Source organism: Aythya fuligula, chromosome 2, assembly GCF_009819795.1.
Source record: "Aythya fuligula isolate bAytFul2 chromosome 2, bAytFul2.pri, whole genome shotgun sequence".
In the NCBI taxonomy this organism is placed as follows: domain Eukaryota; kingdom Metazoa; phylum Chordata; class Aves; order Anseriformes; family Anatidae; genus Aythya; species Aythya fuligula.
The window spans coordinates 91,367,990-91,385,956 of NC_045560.1; the positions used below are offsets into that span (position 1 = coordinate 91,367,990).

A 17,967-nucleotide genomic window follows, 5' to 3' on the forward strand; every position below is an offset into this window, starting at 1 on the left:
CAGTCAAAAATTACAGAAGGAATTCATAATGAGTACTTTTTCAGAACTTGTGGCAGTAGACCTGAAGTTCGCTTTGTAGAGATGTTTGCATTTTATTTCAAACAATGTGAAAAAAAGGTTTCATAAAAAGTAGCTGGCTGGGCTTCATTACCCTTCTGTACATTTATAGGGAAACATGCAAATTGCTTGTGTGGCTAATTACAGTAGCTGGTTCTGGCTTTCAGTAGTAATCCATGTATTCAAAGCCTCAGTCTTTCAGCTTGGAGCACCAGATTCTCAGAGTCTCGGAGGAATGGAGAAAAACATGATTTCAGAAATAAATATTGAACCACCTCTTACAAGCCTTACTTTATTTAGATCATTATTGAAGTTCATTGGCAGTGCTTTAGTTAGGGCTACCAACTTGACAGAGTACAATATATTTTTCTGGGTTGGTATTCTTGGAAAAAAATAAAACAAAACGTTATATATTGACATCTGGCATGCAGGATTTGCTGGCCATTCACACGTGCGTTGTCTTTAACGTTTTGCAAATTGAGCAACAACAATGGCCTTTCAAAAATATCAGCTCCCCCTGTACTGGGAAATTAGCTTAAATCATATTTGCTGCATTTGTTGTACTTCAAATTGTGTTACTGACAGCTGGGAACAAACACAGCTAGATTCCTTCACTGAATCTGTATTCGATAAAAATAATAAAGTGTTGTCTATTAGATGACTCCTCAACAGAAAAGCACATGCTACAGACATGAGTCACCAAAGGATTAGCTCCGCAATTTAGCACAGCCACGTGAACTCAGTGTTGCTTCCCCCTCCTTGCTATGGAAGGTTTGCATGAGTGTCCTCTGCCAGGACCGCTGAGCACACTGAAGATGCCAAAATCCTCAGGTGCTACTCACTGATAAGCAGCTGGTGACCATCACCCCACAGATGACTTGCAGGAGGAACGGGCTGCGAGGTCTTCACAGACCGACTCAGGCGAGCTATCAGTTCAAATTATCTCTTTTGGCTGTTGAGCTTACCAGAAGACTTGTCCTTATGCAGAGCAGGGCATGCTCAAAAGGCTCCTTCTGCCAGCAACACTGAGAGTAATCTTTGGCTGAAGGCTGGGAAAAATAAAAGAGCTGAAGGCCGTGTTCTCTGCAGCATGAGTATCTTTGCACAGCTGAGGGAGGCAGAGCACTCCCCTGCTGTGAATAGCAGCACTGTGCTCTGCAGTGCCTTGCCTTGCCCTGCTCCTTTTATCTAACGCCAGGTTCTCAAGAGGCTGGATGGCTCTCTCTGCCTTAATTCTGTAGGAATGAGTCACATGGTCCCACGAGTGTTCATATCAAGAAAGCCTTTGCATTGCCAGGGTTAATCAAAACCAAAGAGAAGCTTTTTTTTTTTTTTTTTTTTTTTTTCTGTGGGAAGCGTGCAGGAGATGCTTTGCCTCTCCTGAGAAGCTGTGTTCCTGGGAAGTGGTCCTTGCCACCTGAGAAGGTCCCCAAATACAGATTGCTGTTCCTCTGCAGAGGCTTTAAGTCACAATCCAGCAAAATGCACGTGGGTAGAGAGAGAGCCCTCTATGCCCCACATAGAAGCAGGGCAGCATCCCTACCCCGAAAATGCTCGGCAGTGCCCCAGATGTCCCAGTTGTGGCTCACCGTTACATGGAGAAGGCTCTTGTCCCTGGGCTACCCACCACGACTCCTCTCACAACTGCACAGGTACTGCAAAAATCTGGATGCCAGAGCCTGCCGTGCAACCCCAAGTCATCTCAGGTCAGCAGGAAGCTGTGTCTGGGCAGCCAGCCCCTGCCTGCTCGCCTCCCTCCCTGCACCAGGCAGCTGGCTCCCTCTTGGAGCCACCCAGCGGGGCTATTCCCCCAGGATAACACTCATTGGAAATGGAGCTCTTTGTTTGCCTAATGAGTCACTGAGACAAATTGATTTTTTTTTTTTTTTTTTTTTTTTTGTAACAAAGAGGGCATTATTTGTAACTTGGTTGTGCATTGTTTGGGTGAACAATTTGCAACCTGTTTGTTATTGCTTTGCCTCCGTGCTGTGCCCACTCTCTGGCGTTTGGCTGTTATTGGCGAGGCTTCTGAGCCCAGAGTGGCCGATGAATTTTTACAAGAGAAGCTTAACAGTAAAGAGTGAATTCAGAGTAAGGATTTTCAGCTAAATAAATACTTCGGAGGGGATTTGTGAAGCTTTTGGGATGCCAAACTGTCTAGCCATCGTCTGAGTACTCTCAGTTCCAAGAAGTAATGCAACCTGAGCAGGCAGAAAGACTCCAAAGCAATGCCTTGTGTTTCAAACCTATTCCCCAGTCTCTTTCCTAATCAATTACTCTCAACTTTGTCTATATTCATGTCTGCTCTGCATTTCCTGCTAAGTAGTTTCCCTCAACAAGAGTAAGGTTGAGTCTTAGGAGCTAATTGTGTCATCACAAACACTTGGTGATTTTTCTGCACATTTCTCTTCCTGAATGATATCAGCACATTGGTTCATGTTTGCCAAGACCAAAATAAACACATTGTAAAGTGGTACATACTGAACAATAGCAAGAACAATAAAAAATAATTCATATTAATAGCCAATTGCTGAATTTAAAATGTGTTGAACATTTTATGGAAATAAAAGATATTGTATCTGGGTTGTAAGTGCATCCTCTTTTGACTGAAAAAACAAATGGTAATGATTAGCATAAAAATGTAATTGTAAATATTCTCTCAGCAGGTATTTCTCTATGCATGCAATGCGCTACATCTTTCTGCACAGCTATTTTTGAGTAACTTACTGACCTTTCTACCTCTTGCAGCAGACAGAGACTGCAGAACTTCTTTGTTTCGCTCCCCAGACTGTTGATCAATGCAGATTATTTGACACCTGCTACACGGACCCACAACCTGAAATTTCAGTTAAAGAAGGTCACTGCTATATGTCAGAACAGTACAACATGGAACAGTACAAGCTTCTGACTAGCATAATATCATAAAAAAATATGTTTTCCATATGTTTCTTATGTTCTTTAATGCTTTAATTACGTAAGAGGTCAGTCCTGTTCCCCTGACATAGGAACATTTTCCAAGGGTCCACTTGCAAAACTATCACTGCATTTTTTATTTTTTTTTTTTTTTTTAAATAAAACTTTCCCAGAAACAGAATATGAGAAATACCAAGTATTTACATATTTATATTTCCTGATGGCTTCACTTTGTGGGCTGGCAGGGCTACTTGCTCAAAGGAGAACTGAAGACAAAATTAAGCCAAGGCCTCAGGATTTAAACAAAGGAAGACTCTCTTGGATCTAAACTAACAGGCCTTGGTTAACAGTTTTTCTGTGCAATTGAAATACACAGTATCCCACGTTCTTTCTTATAGGCATTGCACTTGTAGATAATCAGAATGCAAAATGTGAATTTCCACAAATGTATATAAGCAGCAGGAATAATGAGATCCTGTAGTTTAACATCATATATAATACAAAGCATGGTTCTTAAAGTTAATTCTTGTTTAAAATAGGGTCGGTTAAAAGGGGGAAAAAAGAAAAAAAAAAAAACAACCACATTTTTTTCTTACCTTTTAAAGCATTAAGATGAAGAAAAAAGACAAATTCCAGTTTTGCTTGCTATAGCATCCCCACCTTTAGCAAAGCTCTACATTTTACAAAACAACTCTTCTTTAAAATGTCTCAATATAAACTTTCTACTGTTGCAAAGTTTGTCATAATTTCAAATAGGTCAAATAATTAAACCTTACACTGCAAATATTTCTATACGCTGTTCTGAAGTGCTATTTTATTTCTTTGAGGTACGTCTAGAACTGTTTGTACAACTCTTCACTGTAACCATCAAAACCATATATTTGGCTCAGCTTTTTCAGAAGATGATTTTCCACTGCTTTAATATTTTATTAAAAGGAAAACAAGACAAAAGAAGGAAATATCTTCCCCTACTTTTCTTTGTTCAACAGCATTTTCTATTGTTTTCCTGGCATCAAGCACCATTAACATAATTTCTACTGTTACTACATCAATATCTGGGTAGCAGAGACTGGAAAAGAGAATGCAAGTTGCATAAGCCTTTCTATTTTTGGCTTGCATTCCTAAGGTATTTCAATGCCAGAAACAGGAAAGCAGTTTTATCCTGAATATACTGTAGTTTTACAGTATATTCCACAACTGGATCCTGAGCTGCAACTCAGTTCCCTACTGCAACTCTGGACTCCAACAAAATATACATCAAGGGTTTTGTCTTCTGTATTCCTTATCTCCTACCTGCCGAATTTTTCCTCAATTTTCTTTAACTCACATTTCAGCTTGCTGATCAAAGTATGCATAAGAAGAGAGCGGACAGGTCATAATTTCTACCCTTACTGAAAACACGGCCTTTCCATTTCTTAGGATATGCTGACCAGAAACAATTAGGAGTGATTTCTATCATGGCTTCTAGATCTGACATTAACACTTCTCTTATTCACCCCTTTCACTGTCATCCCTAAGCAAATGATGAATAAACTCCTTTCACATCCTAGGCAATGCATTTACAAATAGACATTTCATAGCTAAGGACCAGGCAAATCCAATACAACACGTAATGCATATATTCATCTTTTCCCTTGGTTTCATGTGTTGCTTCTTCATGGAACTTTTGTTGAACTTCTTCTAAAAAGAATTTCTTTGCCGACAAAGTCTGACTTGATACCATTTTCCTTACAGTACAAAGCACATTATGTTGTTAGATATGACATGAAGAATAACATATGAAACAGCCCTACCTAAGGCTAGACTAAGAAACATGTCCTGAATGGAGATTAGGATGCATACACCAGAGAGCAATAGACAGTGATCATTCACTGGTATTCATGTCCAGGCTTTTGGCAATCATTTTCTTAATGTGCAGCAATCTGAGACTGCATTTGGACTATCACACTTAAAAGCTGCTCATATTCTCTTGTTATAAGCAGGCTCAATATTTGCTGCAAACTCAGCCTCAAAACAGTGATTATTTTTCACCTCAGTTGGATGGAGGTGGGGAATTTTATGAATTATGAAATAAAAAAAAAGGTGGAGAAATATGTCAAAACCTCTCACTTATATTGCAGCATGTTTGTCACAGGTTACACCAGGTTTTTTTTACACACTTCATAAATTGCATCTGCACACACTGTGCCACCCATATTCCAGTCAAAGCCTTACAAAAATTGCTCTGTCTCCAAGTTCAAAATGCTTTGTGCTAGAGGACAAGATCCCATAGGACTAGGACGAGGGAGATAAGTTCATACCTGGAATCGCAGAGCACCTATTGAAATCTCAGCCCATTCTTCTTCTTCAAAGGACTCTGGTGCACTGATGACAATGTTGGCACGGAAACGCCGGATTAATTCCTCTATTTCCAATGGCTCTTCCAATCTGTACCACAGAGTTCACAACAGAAAAGAAAGAATAGGCTTTATTAACGAGTTCTGCACTAGTTCTGCACTAGTTTTTTGTGCTGTAAGAAGCTAGCGGCTAATAGGATTCATCAAACAGATGAATCTCCATAATAATTTGGACCAATTTTTATTACAAAGGCTATAAAAAAGGCACAAGGTATTTGACTAGAATTTGTAATCATCTAGGTGGCTTCTTCAGGGCTGTAACCTGGAACTGTAAAGTAGGCAGGAAAGCATGCGGAGTGGCAATTATAAATAATGCATATGAGAAAAAATCCTTATTAGTTATATGCAAGGTTAATGGTAACAAATAAAAAGATCTTTTGACTAAGCTGGTTTAAATTTGACTGGTTAAATGCTTCTAAAAAGAAAGCAAGCACAAGCATATTCTGCATATGCTGCAGTAGCAAAAGGGACAAAAATTACAGATGCTGAAGGTGAAAAAGGCCAGTAAGGCATTTTATGAGAGAAATGTATTCCTTATATTATTATTTGCCTTTAGGTTGCAACAGATTGCACCAAATGACAGGTGTTTTGAAAAAAATTAATCTCTGCGTGGAGATATCTCCACCTCTTTACAAGCATTTGAACTGCCAGGGTGTAGTGTGTCAGTGCTGAGAACATACATGAGGGAGACAGAAGAGCAGACTGCATACAAATATCAGAAAACTGGCTGCACCTCTGAATTGTCATCAATGTCATCATTGCTGTCCTTCTAAAGGAGAATCCTACCTGTACCATAAAAAAGGACAGCCCTAAAAACCATAAGAGAGGTTCTCTGAAGTGGGGCAGAACAATTCATTTTGCATTAGCTATGATGGACGTGAACAACTTCCAAAGGACAAAAAGTTTAAAATCTGTGTTTTAATTAAAATATGGAAAAACATGTAAAATCAAAGCACAGGGAAAACTGTTCACATCAAACAGTCTTGGCAGAATAGGTCTGTTAGGTGAAGAAAAGGCTTGATTTTATTTTAAATAGTCTGGATGATCTTCTTTAGCAGACAAATGTGCATAAGGATAAATCAACTTTCAGGCAAACCACACAACCCTGGCTCCAACAAGCTTTCACTGTTCACAAGGCTCCCAGGAGCCTGGGGGTTGAAAGTGGGGTGGGAAGCTGAAGGGCTCCAAGTTTTCCCTAGAGATTCCACAAGCATGTCTCAATCCATGGCAGAGGCAATGCTTATCACGATTGGAGTAGACAGGAGCCAAAGGAAAGTGCAGACTATGCTGATGCTAGAAGTGGCAGGGAAGAAACTAGCAGTTAGTGATGAACAAATTCAGTTCCACTGTTTTGCTTCCTGCCTTTGCTGTGTACTGTGCTGAGACCTGGCTGAAAGGAATTTGGGCGCTGCGCAGAGGGAGCTTTGCATTTCGTGACATGTGGGCATCAGCTACCTAAGCTGGTATTAATGGGAGCATCAAAAGCCCCAGTAACCTTGGATCTGGGCTCAAAATGCCCTGAACCAGCTGCTAAAAACTACTTTTAGTTTCTACTTTCAGCCCTTGCTGCTGCTCCTCCAAGTCTGCAGTGCCCACACTCCTACTCACCTCCAAAATAACTCCGCTCTCCCACACCTATCCCCAACCCTGCTTGTAACTACTTGGCAGCATTTATCAGAGTAAATAAGCATTATTTCCCCTCCCTCAAAACATCAATCAGTTGGATAGAGGCACCTTCATCCTGCAAATCTCAACAAGGATCTGTTGCGAAAATCAATGTCATTTGCCAAAGCTAGCTTGAGTACTTAGGATTTTCCACAGCAGTGGGCCCTGCAATGCAGAAAGCATTCCATATATTTAGCAGGCAAACCTGAAAATGATTATTTTCACCTTCAGGGGAGTATTTGTATTGAGAACATTTGGGCATGAGGCCAGGCCATGGGGATTTTCACGGGGGTGGCCTATAATGGCAACAGCAGAGATGAGTGTCTCATTACGCATGTAGTTCTCTATCAGTATGTTACGTTCTAATTTTTAATTAAATTGCTGTTACTGTTTTAGATCACCTCTCAAGACCCAAATGTAAAGGGGAAGATTAATTCTACTAACTACAGAAGATGCTAAGAAAGAGAAACTATTAAGACTCAACTGAAGATTGAAAGGGTCCTATAAATCTTAGCAGTTTTCCATTAAATAAAACTAAACGCACATGCCAAGAAGATAACTAATACTTTCCAAAAAAGAAAGACATTTAATAAAGACCACTACGTGCAGATTCTTCAATGTTTATTGCATAGTTCAACATTTTGAAAGTTTGTACACTGTGATTCAGTAGCAGTTCAGAACAATGATGCAGTATATAATAAATTAGATATTAGATTAGATACTAGGAAGAAATTCTTTACTCTGGGGGTAGTGGGGCACTGGCACAGGTTGCCCACAGAAGCTGTGGATGCCCCATCCCTGGAGGTGTTCAAGGCCAGGCTGGATGGGGCTTTGGGCAACCTGGTCTGGTGGGAGGTGTCCCTGCCCATGGCAGAGGGGTTGGAACCACATGAACCTTACAGTCCCTTCCAACTCAAACCATTCTATGCCTGTATGATTGTATGATGCTGAATTAATTTTCTCAGCACTCGGAGAAAGCACTGCATGGCAAAATAAGGGGTAATTTTCCAAGTTGTGCTGCAGAGTAGGAAGTGAGATGCTTCTCAGGCATAATGGCAACTCCAGTCACATCTGGAGTTTTATTTGAGAGAAAAGAAATTACAAACTGAGTTGTATTGGGGGGAACACTGGAAGATATTAAGTGCAAAACAGTGTATCATCTGTCGTTGTATATTTCAAAGTTCCCTGTCATCCTTCATCATCACTTGCTGCTTCATCTGGTCCCTTCACTTTTTCTTTCTACTCAAATCCCATATCTATCAGGCTTCTCGCTGGATCTCACCATGGAAAATGCCCACTGTGAGTAAGGGATGCCTGCAATCATTGTTTGGCCAAGGAGATGTAAACCAGACAGTCAAGCCTCAAAAGAAGGCATTAATTATCACTGAGAAAAGGTAGTCAAAAAAGAAAGAGATGGAAAGATTCAAACTGTTGCCAGGCATTTTTCCCAGGATACTGCTGTCACATGCTGAAATTGCCCAACTGCTTCTTCCTAAAGAAAGAAAACCCTCAGGCAATGCAAGTTGATCTGTAGCAGTGCTTAATGCAGTCAGTGGTTTTAAACCCCAAAGCTATATACCCATCTTCCTACAGCTATATATATGTATATATGAATAACTCTAAACAGGAGTTTCATTGCAGGGCAACATATTTGGTGGGTGACCTAAAGAAGAGAAGGTGTTTCCAAGCAGAGGTAGGACAGTTTGGTGAGACAAGAAAAGGGGAGTATGAGCTCAGAAAAGAATATATGGGTTGTGGGGGGCACAGCTATGATAGAGGCCCCGTGGAAGGATTTTCTATGGAATGTAGGCCAGTTCTCAGTTCAAGAAAGAACAACATGATCAGCTTATGAAAATTTAGTTAGTATTGGGTTCCTTATCTTTGAACTCTGTGCCAATCAAATGTTTCATTTGTTGCCTGTATCTCCCACTTTGGTACTAATAATGCGAAATAAAATAAATAAATAAATAAATAAATAAACACAGTCCTGCAAATAGTTTAAAAATATTTCTGTTATGAGTGTTTGCTCTAACCTGAACCCCTTCCATGGGGAAAATATATTTCGGTAAGTAGGAAGACCTTCAATTTTCATCTAATAGATTTTGTCGAGGAAAACTTATTATCTGTGTTCTTCCCACAAACAGAAATTGGTTGATTCCTGACAGTCTCCTACCACCAGGTCAATTGACAAGAATTTTGTTTAAGTTCTCATAAAGATGACTGGAAGGCAGGTTATATTCAGGCATTTAACCCAAGTTTTCAGAAAGTCTGTCTCATTTTCTAGATAAAAAATTACATTGGCATCTTCTGGCAAGACGCTGGAATCCAAGATGGCTGTTGAAGGCAGAAGGACCTTACCTTGCAGAAATATGTTCTTTCAGCTGCAGAATGCTTGCTACATTTATCAGGAGGTATTGTGCTTCATTCACAAGAGAGAGTGAGATGCTTGTAGCACAGGTTGGACCTAAGAAAGATCAATTCAACATTATAAAATGATTGTTAAAAATCAGGAAGATTATACTAGTAATTTCACCTCATCTTTCCCTTGACCTTATTCTTTCTCATTAATTTTTTTTTTCATTGGTCTTAGACACTAAGGGAAGACTCCAAGAATTTCCTCAGAACTGTAAATCATCATTATATAATGCATTCAGAAAACAGGATGGAGCTGAGATTTTAACAGTTTTGTAAAATCATTTACAACAGCAATAACTATGGATTTTCAATGTTCTTTAATTTGATTGCTTTTGTAATGAAATTTAGTATAAAAATAAATTATTTGTTTATAGATTTTTCATGACCATTTTTCAAAATTATCATTGAATTTTCAGGCAAAATCATAGTAATTATGATAAAAATAAAACAAAAAGACTGAGGTATTTGTACATTTTCACCAAACGTAAAAAAGCACATAAGCACAGTTTGGGTATAAATGAACCCTTAGAAGCTTACTAGGTCAATAATGCTTGACTCTTTCACTCTTTATCAGGGTAATTTTAAATTCATTGTGACTCCATATTTACGAATTGAGGAACCACATTTTTTTTTTTTTTTTTTTAGGAATGATAACTAACCTTTTGTATTGTTATGTTGCATGCTGTTTTTCTTGTCTGGACATTGTCTTATCAAGCGACATGGACGACCAAGAAACATAGAGAACCAGCCAGCAGTTTTTTCTCCACAGTCATACGTTTTTACCCTATCATGAGAAAAAAAAGGACTTAACAAAATTTGATTGCCAAAACATTAATTTGCAAAACTGAAGACAAATTACAAAGATGTTTCTTCTGCTTCTTTGCATATAAAAAATACTGAATCTGTATTGTCTGATGAGTGATAAAACAGACGTGAAGTTCTGCGTAATTTTATTTCCCAATTTCCTCAACTTTACTCTGTTAGTCTTGAAGTTAATATTCATGAGATCTAATTTAGTATTATACAATTATTGTGGAATAAAGGATTATGTAGCTTTAGTGTTTAAGACACTGACTCTGAAGTACAGTAAGTGGTAGTCTGTATTATAACATTACAATGCAGTATTATGAAAAAGTTACTTTCCGGTTTGTGCTTTTCACTAAGACAAAGAGGATTAATCTGAGTTGAATTTAAGATTGTCCCACTGTGCGACACTGTATGTAATTTTAATGATCCCATCAGATACAACGATGTTCATTCATGTTAACGTTAATACAGACACTTCACATTAAAACAAGTCTCCACTAGTAGAGCCCAACCAGCAGTTTTTCTCTACCTAAAGATGGTTCCCATTAGTAGTAACTTGTCTAGTGAGTTATGCAAGGCTGGCAATAGATTTGCCATTTTTTACCTGGATCTAAACTCTACTAGATGGATTTTCATCTTTCTCTCATTTCAGGAAGGACATAGATCAGACCTATTTGCCATTAGCATCCTCAACCCGGATGAAACTTAACTTCAATATACTAAAACCTGGGCTTCTGGTTTTAGTTAGTTGTCTGTTTCATTAACTACAAAAGGAAATTTGACTGATATCTAACTTTTAAATGGCATAAACAGGTAAGAGGAATGCAAATTCTCACAATGATCTAAGCAGGATTCTTGTAGTAAGGAAAGTGAGGTAGCAACAGTCCTGTGCTCACCTCTGCTACTCCTACAAAGAAGCTGCTTTGTACGGTGACCCTCTGCTCTGTGATACAAGAAAAAAGTTCCTCGTGGTAAAAGATGCTAAACCCTAGGATTAAGAGAGGAAGTGGCTTGGCTTTACAAAACATTCAATTGCATTTTACAGGTAGAAAGCCAGAAAAAGAGAAATCAATAGATTTTATTATTCCACAGGGATAAGTCTTCAGCTGCTGTTCTAACTTTTGATTGTGGTGCAGCTTGGGATCCCTCTCCCCACTTTGAGACTGGACAGATGCCCACCAAGCTGCTTCTAGTCAGTGATGTCCTAGAGCTGAAATGAAACACTGGTACCATGAGATGCAGGCACTGTGGCACAAAACAGGAGTCAAAACATTTATCTCCACATCAGATTTCATAGTCTGAGGTGAGCACTTCTTGTGTCTGTGGTGGTCACTGTGTTAGGGAGAAGGCAGCTGATGAGAAAGCATGAATCCTTCATGGTGACAGTACAGGTAAAAAAAATTCCCCATATAGTTTTCCCCAACCTAACAGAGGTGCTAGGGGTATTTCAATTTTCTGCTGAGCCAACTGCCTCTAGCTGCCTGCCAAGGCTTAATACAGTATAAGTCAGGATGAAAATTTGGACATCTTTTTTATTTGTTTACTCTTCTGAGTCACAGCGGCTGAGTTGGAGACGCACAGCATTCGAAATATTTCATAAAACATCACTGTGTGTTTCTGTATTTCAGGACTCCTAGGTTTTCAAATTGCCATCCCTTATTGTCAGATCATTTTCTGAGCAAGGTCCATTGTCTCTTCAAGGCCTTTTTCAAAGTCCTTCTCCTGTAGCTCAGTTCTGTTCATTTTCTGTTTGTATTTATTTCTGTCAAGTATTCCTCTACATCTGTCAATATTACATTTTATTTGGCACATGCCAGACAAGTTATAAAGGAGGACATAGTCCTCTCAGATTTTACTTGCTGTCCACCTTGAGTTCCCCACTCATCTCACTATTAATGCCATTTAGCTTCGGTGCCTTACAGCTGGTCCCTCCAGCTACGTAATTTACAGAACAAGAAAAAAGGACAGCTGAAGTCTGAATACTGATCCCAAAGGATATAATACATACATTCACCCACAACAGGTTCAGTTCACCTTGCTTTTAGCTATTCCTTTGTCTTATTCTACCACCAATGTCGTTCCCTTGACCCTTTGATATTGTGGCTTGTCAAAGAGCAGGCTGTGTCCCTGCGTATTTCAGCAGAGCACCAACCCTGAGCATTTAGGGCTTTCTATAATATCAATAATATTAATGCTAGCTTCTACTTTCATCTGACCAGTGTTAGAAGTTATCCTAAAAAGCCTTGTCTCACCAAGGTGAGCAGCACCTGCTGATGGACAGCCCCTGCTGAGATGAATACTACCATTGCTGAACTGCCTCACAAGGGAAACGGGGCCTCGCTAAACTTTTGTGGCTGCTGTCAAGTTAAACTCTCTCTCGTGACTGACTGTAGATTTTATGTCATGTGCTACCTCAGCGTAAATTCAGAGTAACCACTTACACCACCAGAACTGGTGAAATGGGAGGCAGAATTAATATGTGCAGAATACCTTCAGTAGCACTTCCTTTTGAATAAAAGCCTATAAGGTTTTGGGCCCTCTGCTCACCTCAGACACTTTGCAGAAGAGACTCTGGACCACAAATCACCTCCTGTCTGTGCTACTGCAAAGCACTGTTTTGTTCCTATTTCTCATTTCTTGGCCCCAAATTTGGCAACAAATTATATACACATGGAGAGAAAGAGAACCTAGGCTATTTCAGAGCAGGGCCTGTAATAGATGGGCTAACCATGGGGAGGCTAAGGATGAGTCAACACTAAGGGAAGTGGGACAGATGGTTGAAACAAATGACTCTTGGGTGAATTCCACTACCTGAGGAAAATAGACTTCTGAGGAAAAGATCCTCTTTATCATCTGAATAGCTAGTAGAAAAGAAGGAGAAGATCATTTCCTCCATGGCTCCATGGGGAAAATGGCCAGGAGTTCTGCTGGTTTGTTCATATTACCCTCAGAGAAGCAAATGTAAAGCATTACAAAGAATTGGTTAAAAGAATAAATAAATCTGTCTCTTTTAGTTGGACTTACCAAGGGACCTGGTGAAAAGAAATGTAGTAGATAATGCAAATGTACTTTAGGAAGGCACTTGATACACTGCCACTCAGAAAAATTAATAAGACTGGGAAGTACTTAGAAAATATGATGGATAAACACTTAAGTTCACTCATAGGAAATTAATTTATTCATAATGTTATATTTCACTGAAGTGCTGTGTCTTTTGATTTAGAGTTAATGCTATTTCACATAGTCACCTCCAATCTTCCCAAGCTTGTTAAAGGGACACTGATCAACATGGGTGGTCAAAACAAATTAAAAAGGGTTGTAAATATAGAAAGCCGTTTATAACTTCAGTGGGTTCTAGCAAATGTGAATCAGTGCAGCGTGAAACGGGCAAAGTTGACAGCATCATTACTAGCAAATGAATGAACTGAATTTCTAGAGTCTTGATGAAGCCGCTGCTTGGCATTTGGAAGCAACTGGGGACACCTTTCCCTTTTTGCAGCCTTGGAGCAAGTAAAACAAAGATGTCTCTTATTCTAGTTAGTGTCAAGTCATCACAGGCTCTTGTAGTGCCCCCTCTCACCCCCCTTTTTTATTTTTATCATTATTTTGTTGTTTTTTATCAGACATGCTGCACACGCCAAATTACCTACCTAAATCTTTCTTTTCCTGGCCCCCTGAATCATTGAACATTTATTGATTTCCACCCTCCCTCTCTTCTTTTTAAAGTAGTTTGCTCCTGAGTGTCTATCTGATCATGTCCTGAGTGCCACTGCGGCGACTTGGAGCTCGGATTCCCCTCTGCTCTCACTCACCTGTGCGAACAGACTTTACTCTCACAGATCACAGCCTCTTTTCCAGTATTTTCTTCTAGCGATACAGATATTGTGTCCATGCCTAGATGGTCAGACAGCAAACAAAGTTAAAAATCAACATTTATGCAGAATCACAGAGTTATGATTAAAATGCCTATTTTTTGCACTTGTTCATAATCACAGCAGCCACCCAAACACTGTGTGACAAAAATCCCCTTCCTTTTTGCTAGAATTATATTCTCTGCCTGCAGGTGGCTCCAAATGACAATGCAAAAAGCAAAGGCTGCAGATGACCTTGGTAACCAAGCCACATTGAGGAATATACATGTACAATTTCAGCTTTGAGTGAATTAATTCTCCATGTATCTCAGGGAATGGAACTGGCACAAAACTACTGCCTCAACCATGATTTCTGCTAAAAGGATGAGTTTATTGCTGTTGTGCTCCTTCTAGAAAACTGGGAGATGAGATAATTACTGTTGTGTTTTTCTTTTGGAGTGGTGGGATGGACTGAACAGAAAGACGGGGGCATGGAAGAGAAAAATTTCACACAGACTGTTCAAGAAAAGAAATATAATGTGTCATAAAATTATAATAATTTAAGTAAATATAAAATGTGTAGAAACCACAAATAGAGGAACTATTTTGTTTTCATGTATCTATCTCTAAGTTTAAACCAGATGATGAATCGCTGACAACGATCTATGTTATTAGTTTCTTCCATGATTTTCATATCCTGAACAGAATGAGCCAAAGGGATGGAAAGGCTGCCGTAGTTTATTAGAAGGAAAAATAAAAGCTGGACAGTATTGCTTTTTGTTAATTGAAAGCAATAATCTTAAATGATGAACAAAGTGTGGTTGTGTGGCTGCAATGAATACAACTCTTTCATTATACTGCAACATAAACCAACAAAGACTCTGATCTCCCCTACTCCAGTTTTATATCAGCACATATTTATTTCTTTCATTATTTCCTGCTTCTTGCTTGTCCTACAAACAAGAACTAAACTCTACTAGCTCTGTGGTATGGTGAAATCAAATAATTTTTTTATTGTTGGAAAAGGAATGAAAGGTAATTCAGAGTTGCAATAGCCCACTACCAGCTCTGGTCCATGCAAGTTTTCACTACAGAAAGGCTTCCATTCTTTATTTAGCCAGTGATGTTAGTATACTTCAGAAGCAAAAACAGAGGAAAAGTTGGGTTAATTTAGCAAAAGTAAAACATACAAGTAATAAATGCATTGAAGGTGCTTGCAACAACCTGAAAAAAGAAGCCAATTTTGTCATCTTACAGACCAGAACAAATGCTCTTGTACTTTGAAGCATTTGAACATTAGCATCATTCCTTCTGGAAGAGCAAATTTTGAAAGTTTTGTACTATATGTGCCCTTAGCTGTCACTTTTTTTTGTAAAAAATAATTTCTAAACAAGGCATATGCACAAAATTCCTTTAAATAGTCTTGAGGCTTTAAAAAGCCCTGCTTTCATACACCAGCAAGTGTATCACATTTTTATTGAACAATATACATTTTACAGTGATGTTTAGGTCAGTTAAACATTGTTAATTACAATTTTATTCTATCTTAAGGCAAAAAAATAAAGCAGAATGTTGCCAGTTACTAAAATGTAAGAGCTGGCATTCTCCATGGTCATTTGCTTGATAATAAAATTCACAGATGTGCTCTCAGTATTAATATATATATAAAATTATTCCTGTCTTTATAGCTCCTATTTTCAGTCAATGAGAAAAATTAGAGGTCTGTCATTTCAATAGACTGAAATATAAACTATTCATGTACATTCTTTCATTAGTGTATGCACATAATTCCCATTATTTTTATTGGCAGTAACACATGACCATTTGAAGGCAGAATAAACTCCATAAAGTGTAATTAGTTGCTCAGTTTTGCAAGCATCTTTCTACTCCAATATTTTAAAGGGCCTTCACAACACTTAAAATTTCTCAGTCTGCAGTGGCAAACTAAGTCACAACTTGCCAGAATAATGCTGAGTGCTAGCTAAAATGTAAAGAGAGAAATTAGTCTTGTACAGAAATGTATTCTCATGCAAATTCTATTTGGCTTACTTTTGTGTGGTTCAGGAACTAGTGCAGTGCTATCTATGTCCCCACATATTTGATGGAGCAGGACAACAAGATTTTCCTTGATTCTCATTCAAGCAATACATCTTTTTGAAATAAAGATTCTTTCTCTAAGCTCCTGTGAGTTTAACTATTAACTACTTCAGTGGAGGCAAGCTGTCAAGATAAAAGAAGTTATTTTTCTGCATGGGAGTTTATTTAAAATGATACCAGTTTTCTTGAAGTGGGTCCTGTGCTGGCCAGGATTTGGTGTATTCTTCACGTCAGAAAGAAAAGGTAATGCCTGCTAACTACATAGCCTATGAAAATAATTGTCAAAATCCAGAAATGCAGTTTCTCAAAATTAAAAACTCCTTCCCTCTACCAAAGTAAGGCACAGCCAATGGCAAAACAAACACAGGCCCTTCCTCTTCCTCTGCTGTCAGTTATCCCCTTTGTCACGAGCCAGGTGAATGTCTGGTGCAGGCCAATTAATTTTGCAGGCATGCCAGACCTTACCTAAGCCTTTGAGAAGTTTTGGCCTTGTCTAGAGCCCCAGTGTGACTGTCCTTGCTACCCAACAGCAGGACCATGCCACTAGGTTTGTCAGACAAACCATCCAAGGCTGGTTGTTAGACAGGCTGCAGAGATACCCTACACACAGGGGCTGAAGAAAGCACCTGATGTAGTGTCTCAGCACGGGCAGGATTCAGCAAAAAGGTATTAAAGCAGTTACTGTCGCACTAAATCACACCAACACATTTATTTTGTTGGACAGAGAGAACAGGGAATATTAAACCATATTGAAATCAAATAGCTATAAACAAATTTTTCCACTAATGAACATTTCTAGAGGGAGAGGAATGCACATGCCTGGAGGGGGACAGATTCATTATGTTTTAGAAGCTGAACAGAGAAATTCTTTGCCATAATCTAATAGTAATAACAGCAAGGTGTTCTTCAGAAGGGTACATACTTCAGCTAGGGTGAGTTGGCTTTGGGCACTTACCAGAGGAACCTAATCCAGCAGCACAGTTGCCTTAGGCTCTCTCTGTTGGAGAGACACCTCCAGATAGCAAAACACGCCTTAGATGGAGATCATCACCACAGTTTGCTCTCACAATGACAAAAGCACAGATGATAGCAGAGAAACTGGTAGGGAAAGCAGAGTAGTTTAAGTCTCAGAGCAGAAAGAAGGCAGGTAACTTGGCTGTAGCTGCCACCTGGTCAGCAGGAAGCAGATGGGTTTTCACATTCAGCAGAGCAAGAGGTGCAGTGAAGGTGCATCTCGAAGTTTCTGCCTCCCTTTTTTTTTCTTCACCACCTCTATCACCCACTCCTCACCGCCAGAAGTGTCCCCATCACCATGCCCTCACCCTGGTGCCCCCCCAGCAGACTGGAAATAGTAAAAATGTGGCTCTGTTTGGTCAGAGAAATGGGACTGAAAGAAAGGAAATGACAGAGAAATTAGAATTAGGGATCCAAGTGTTTTCCACATACCAACACCTTCGTAACCTTTTGCCTCATTTATGCAATGAAGTATGTAATGAAGACAAGGACAATAACATCTACGCACGGTTACAACCACAGTGGAGTCACATAAGTGAAAAAAAAAAAAAAGAAAAAAAAGAAAAAAAAGAAAAATAAATGGAAACCCTGCACAGGGACTGTGCAGGCAGGGGGAGAAGAGGAGGAGCTGGAGGAATCAAAGCTCCTCTTGGAAAGATGCATACTGCTACAGCTGAGGAAAGGCAGCTCGGGGTGGTAGCAATCCCCTGGGAGAAAGAAACTCACAAAGCAATAAAGCTGGAAGAGACCTG

General features: G+C 39.2%; 1 protein-coding gene across 1 annotated transcript in view; it reads right to left on the minus strand.

Moving 5' to 3' along the window:
* The window catches only part of MOCOS (molybdenum cofactor sulfurase), a 219,855-nt gene that overhangs the window by 6,133 nt on the left and 195,755 nt on the right, over positions 1-17,967 (minus strand). Inside the window, exons 10-14 of the mRNA XM_032181110.1 lie at positions 14,066-14,147; positions 10,106-10,230; positions 9,390-9,495; positions 5,271-5,397; positions 2,789-2,893 (exon numbers count right to left, since the gene is read on the minus strand). Of these exons, the coding sequence (XP_032037001.1) occupies positions 2,789-2,893; positions 5,271-5,397; positions 9,390-9,495; positions 10,106-10,230; positions 14,066-14,147 (545 nt within the window). The remainder of the gene's footprint in view (positions 1-2,788; positions 2,894-5,270; positions 5,398-9,389; positions 9,496-10,105; positions 10,231-14,065; positions 14,148-17,967) is intronic.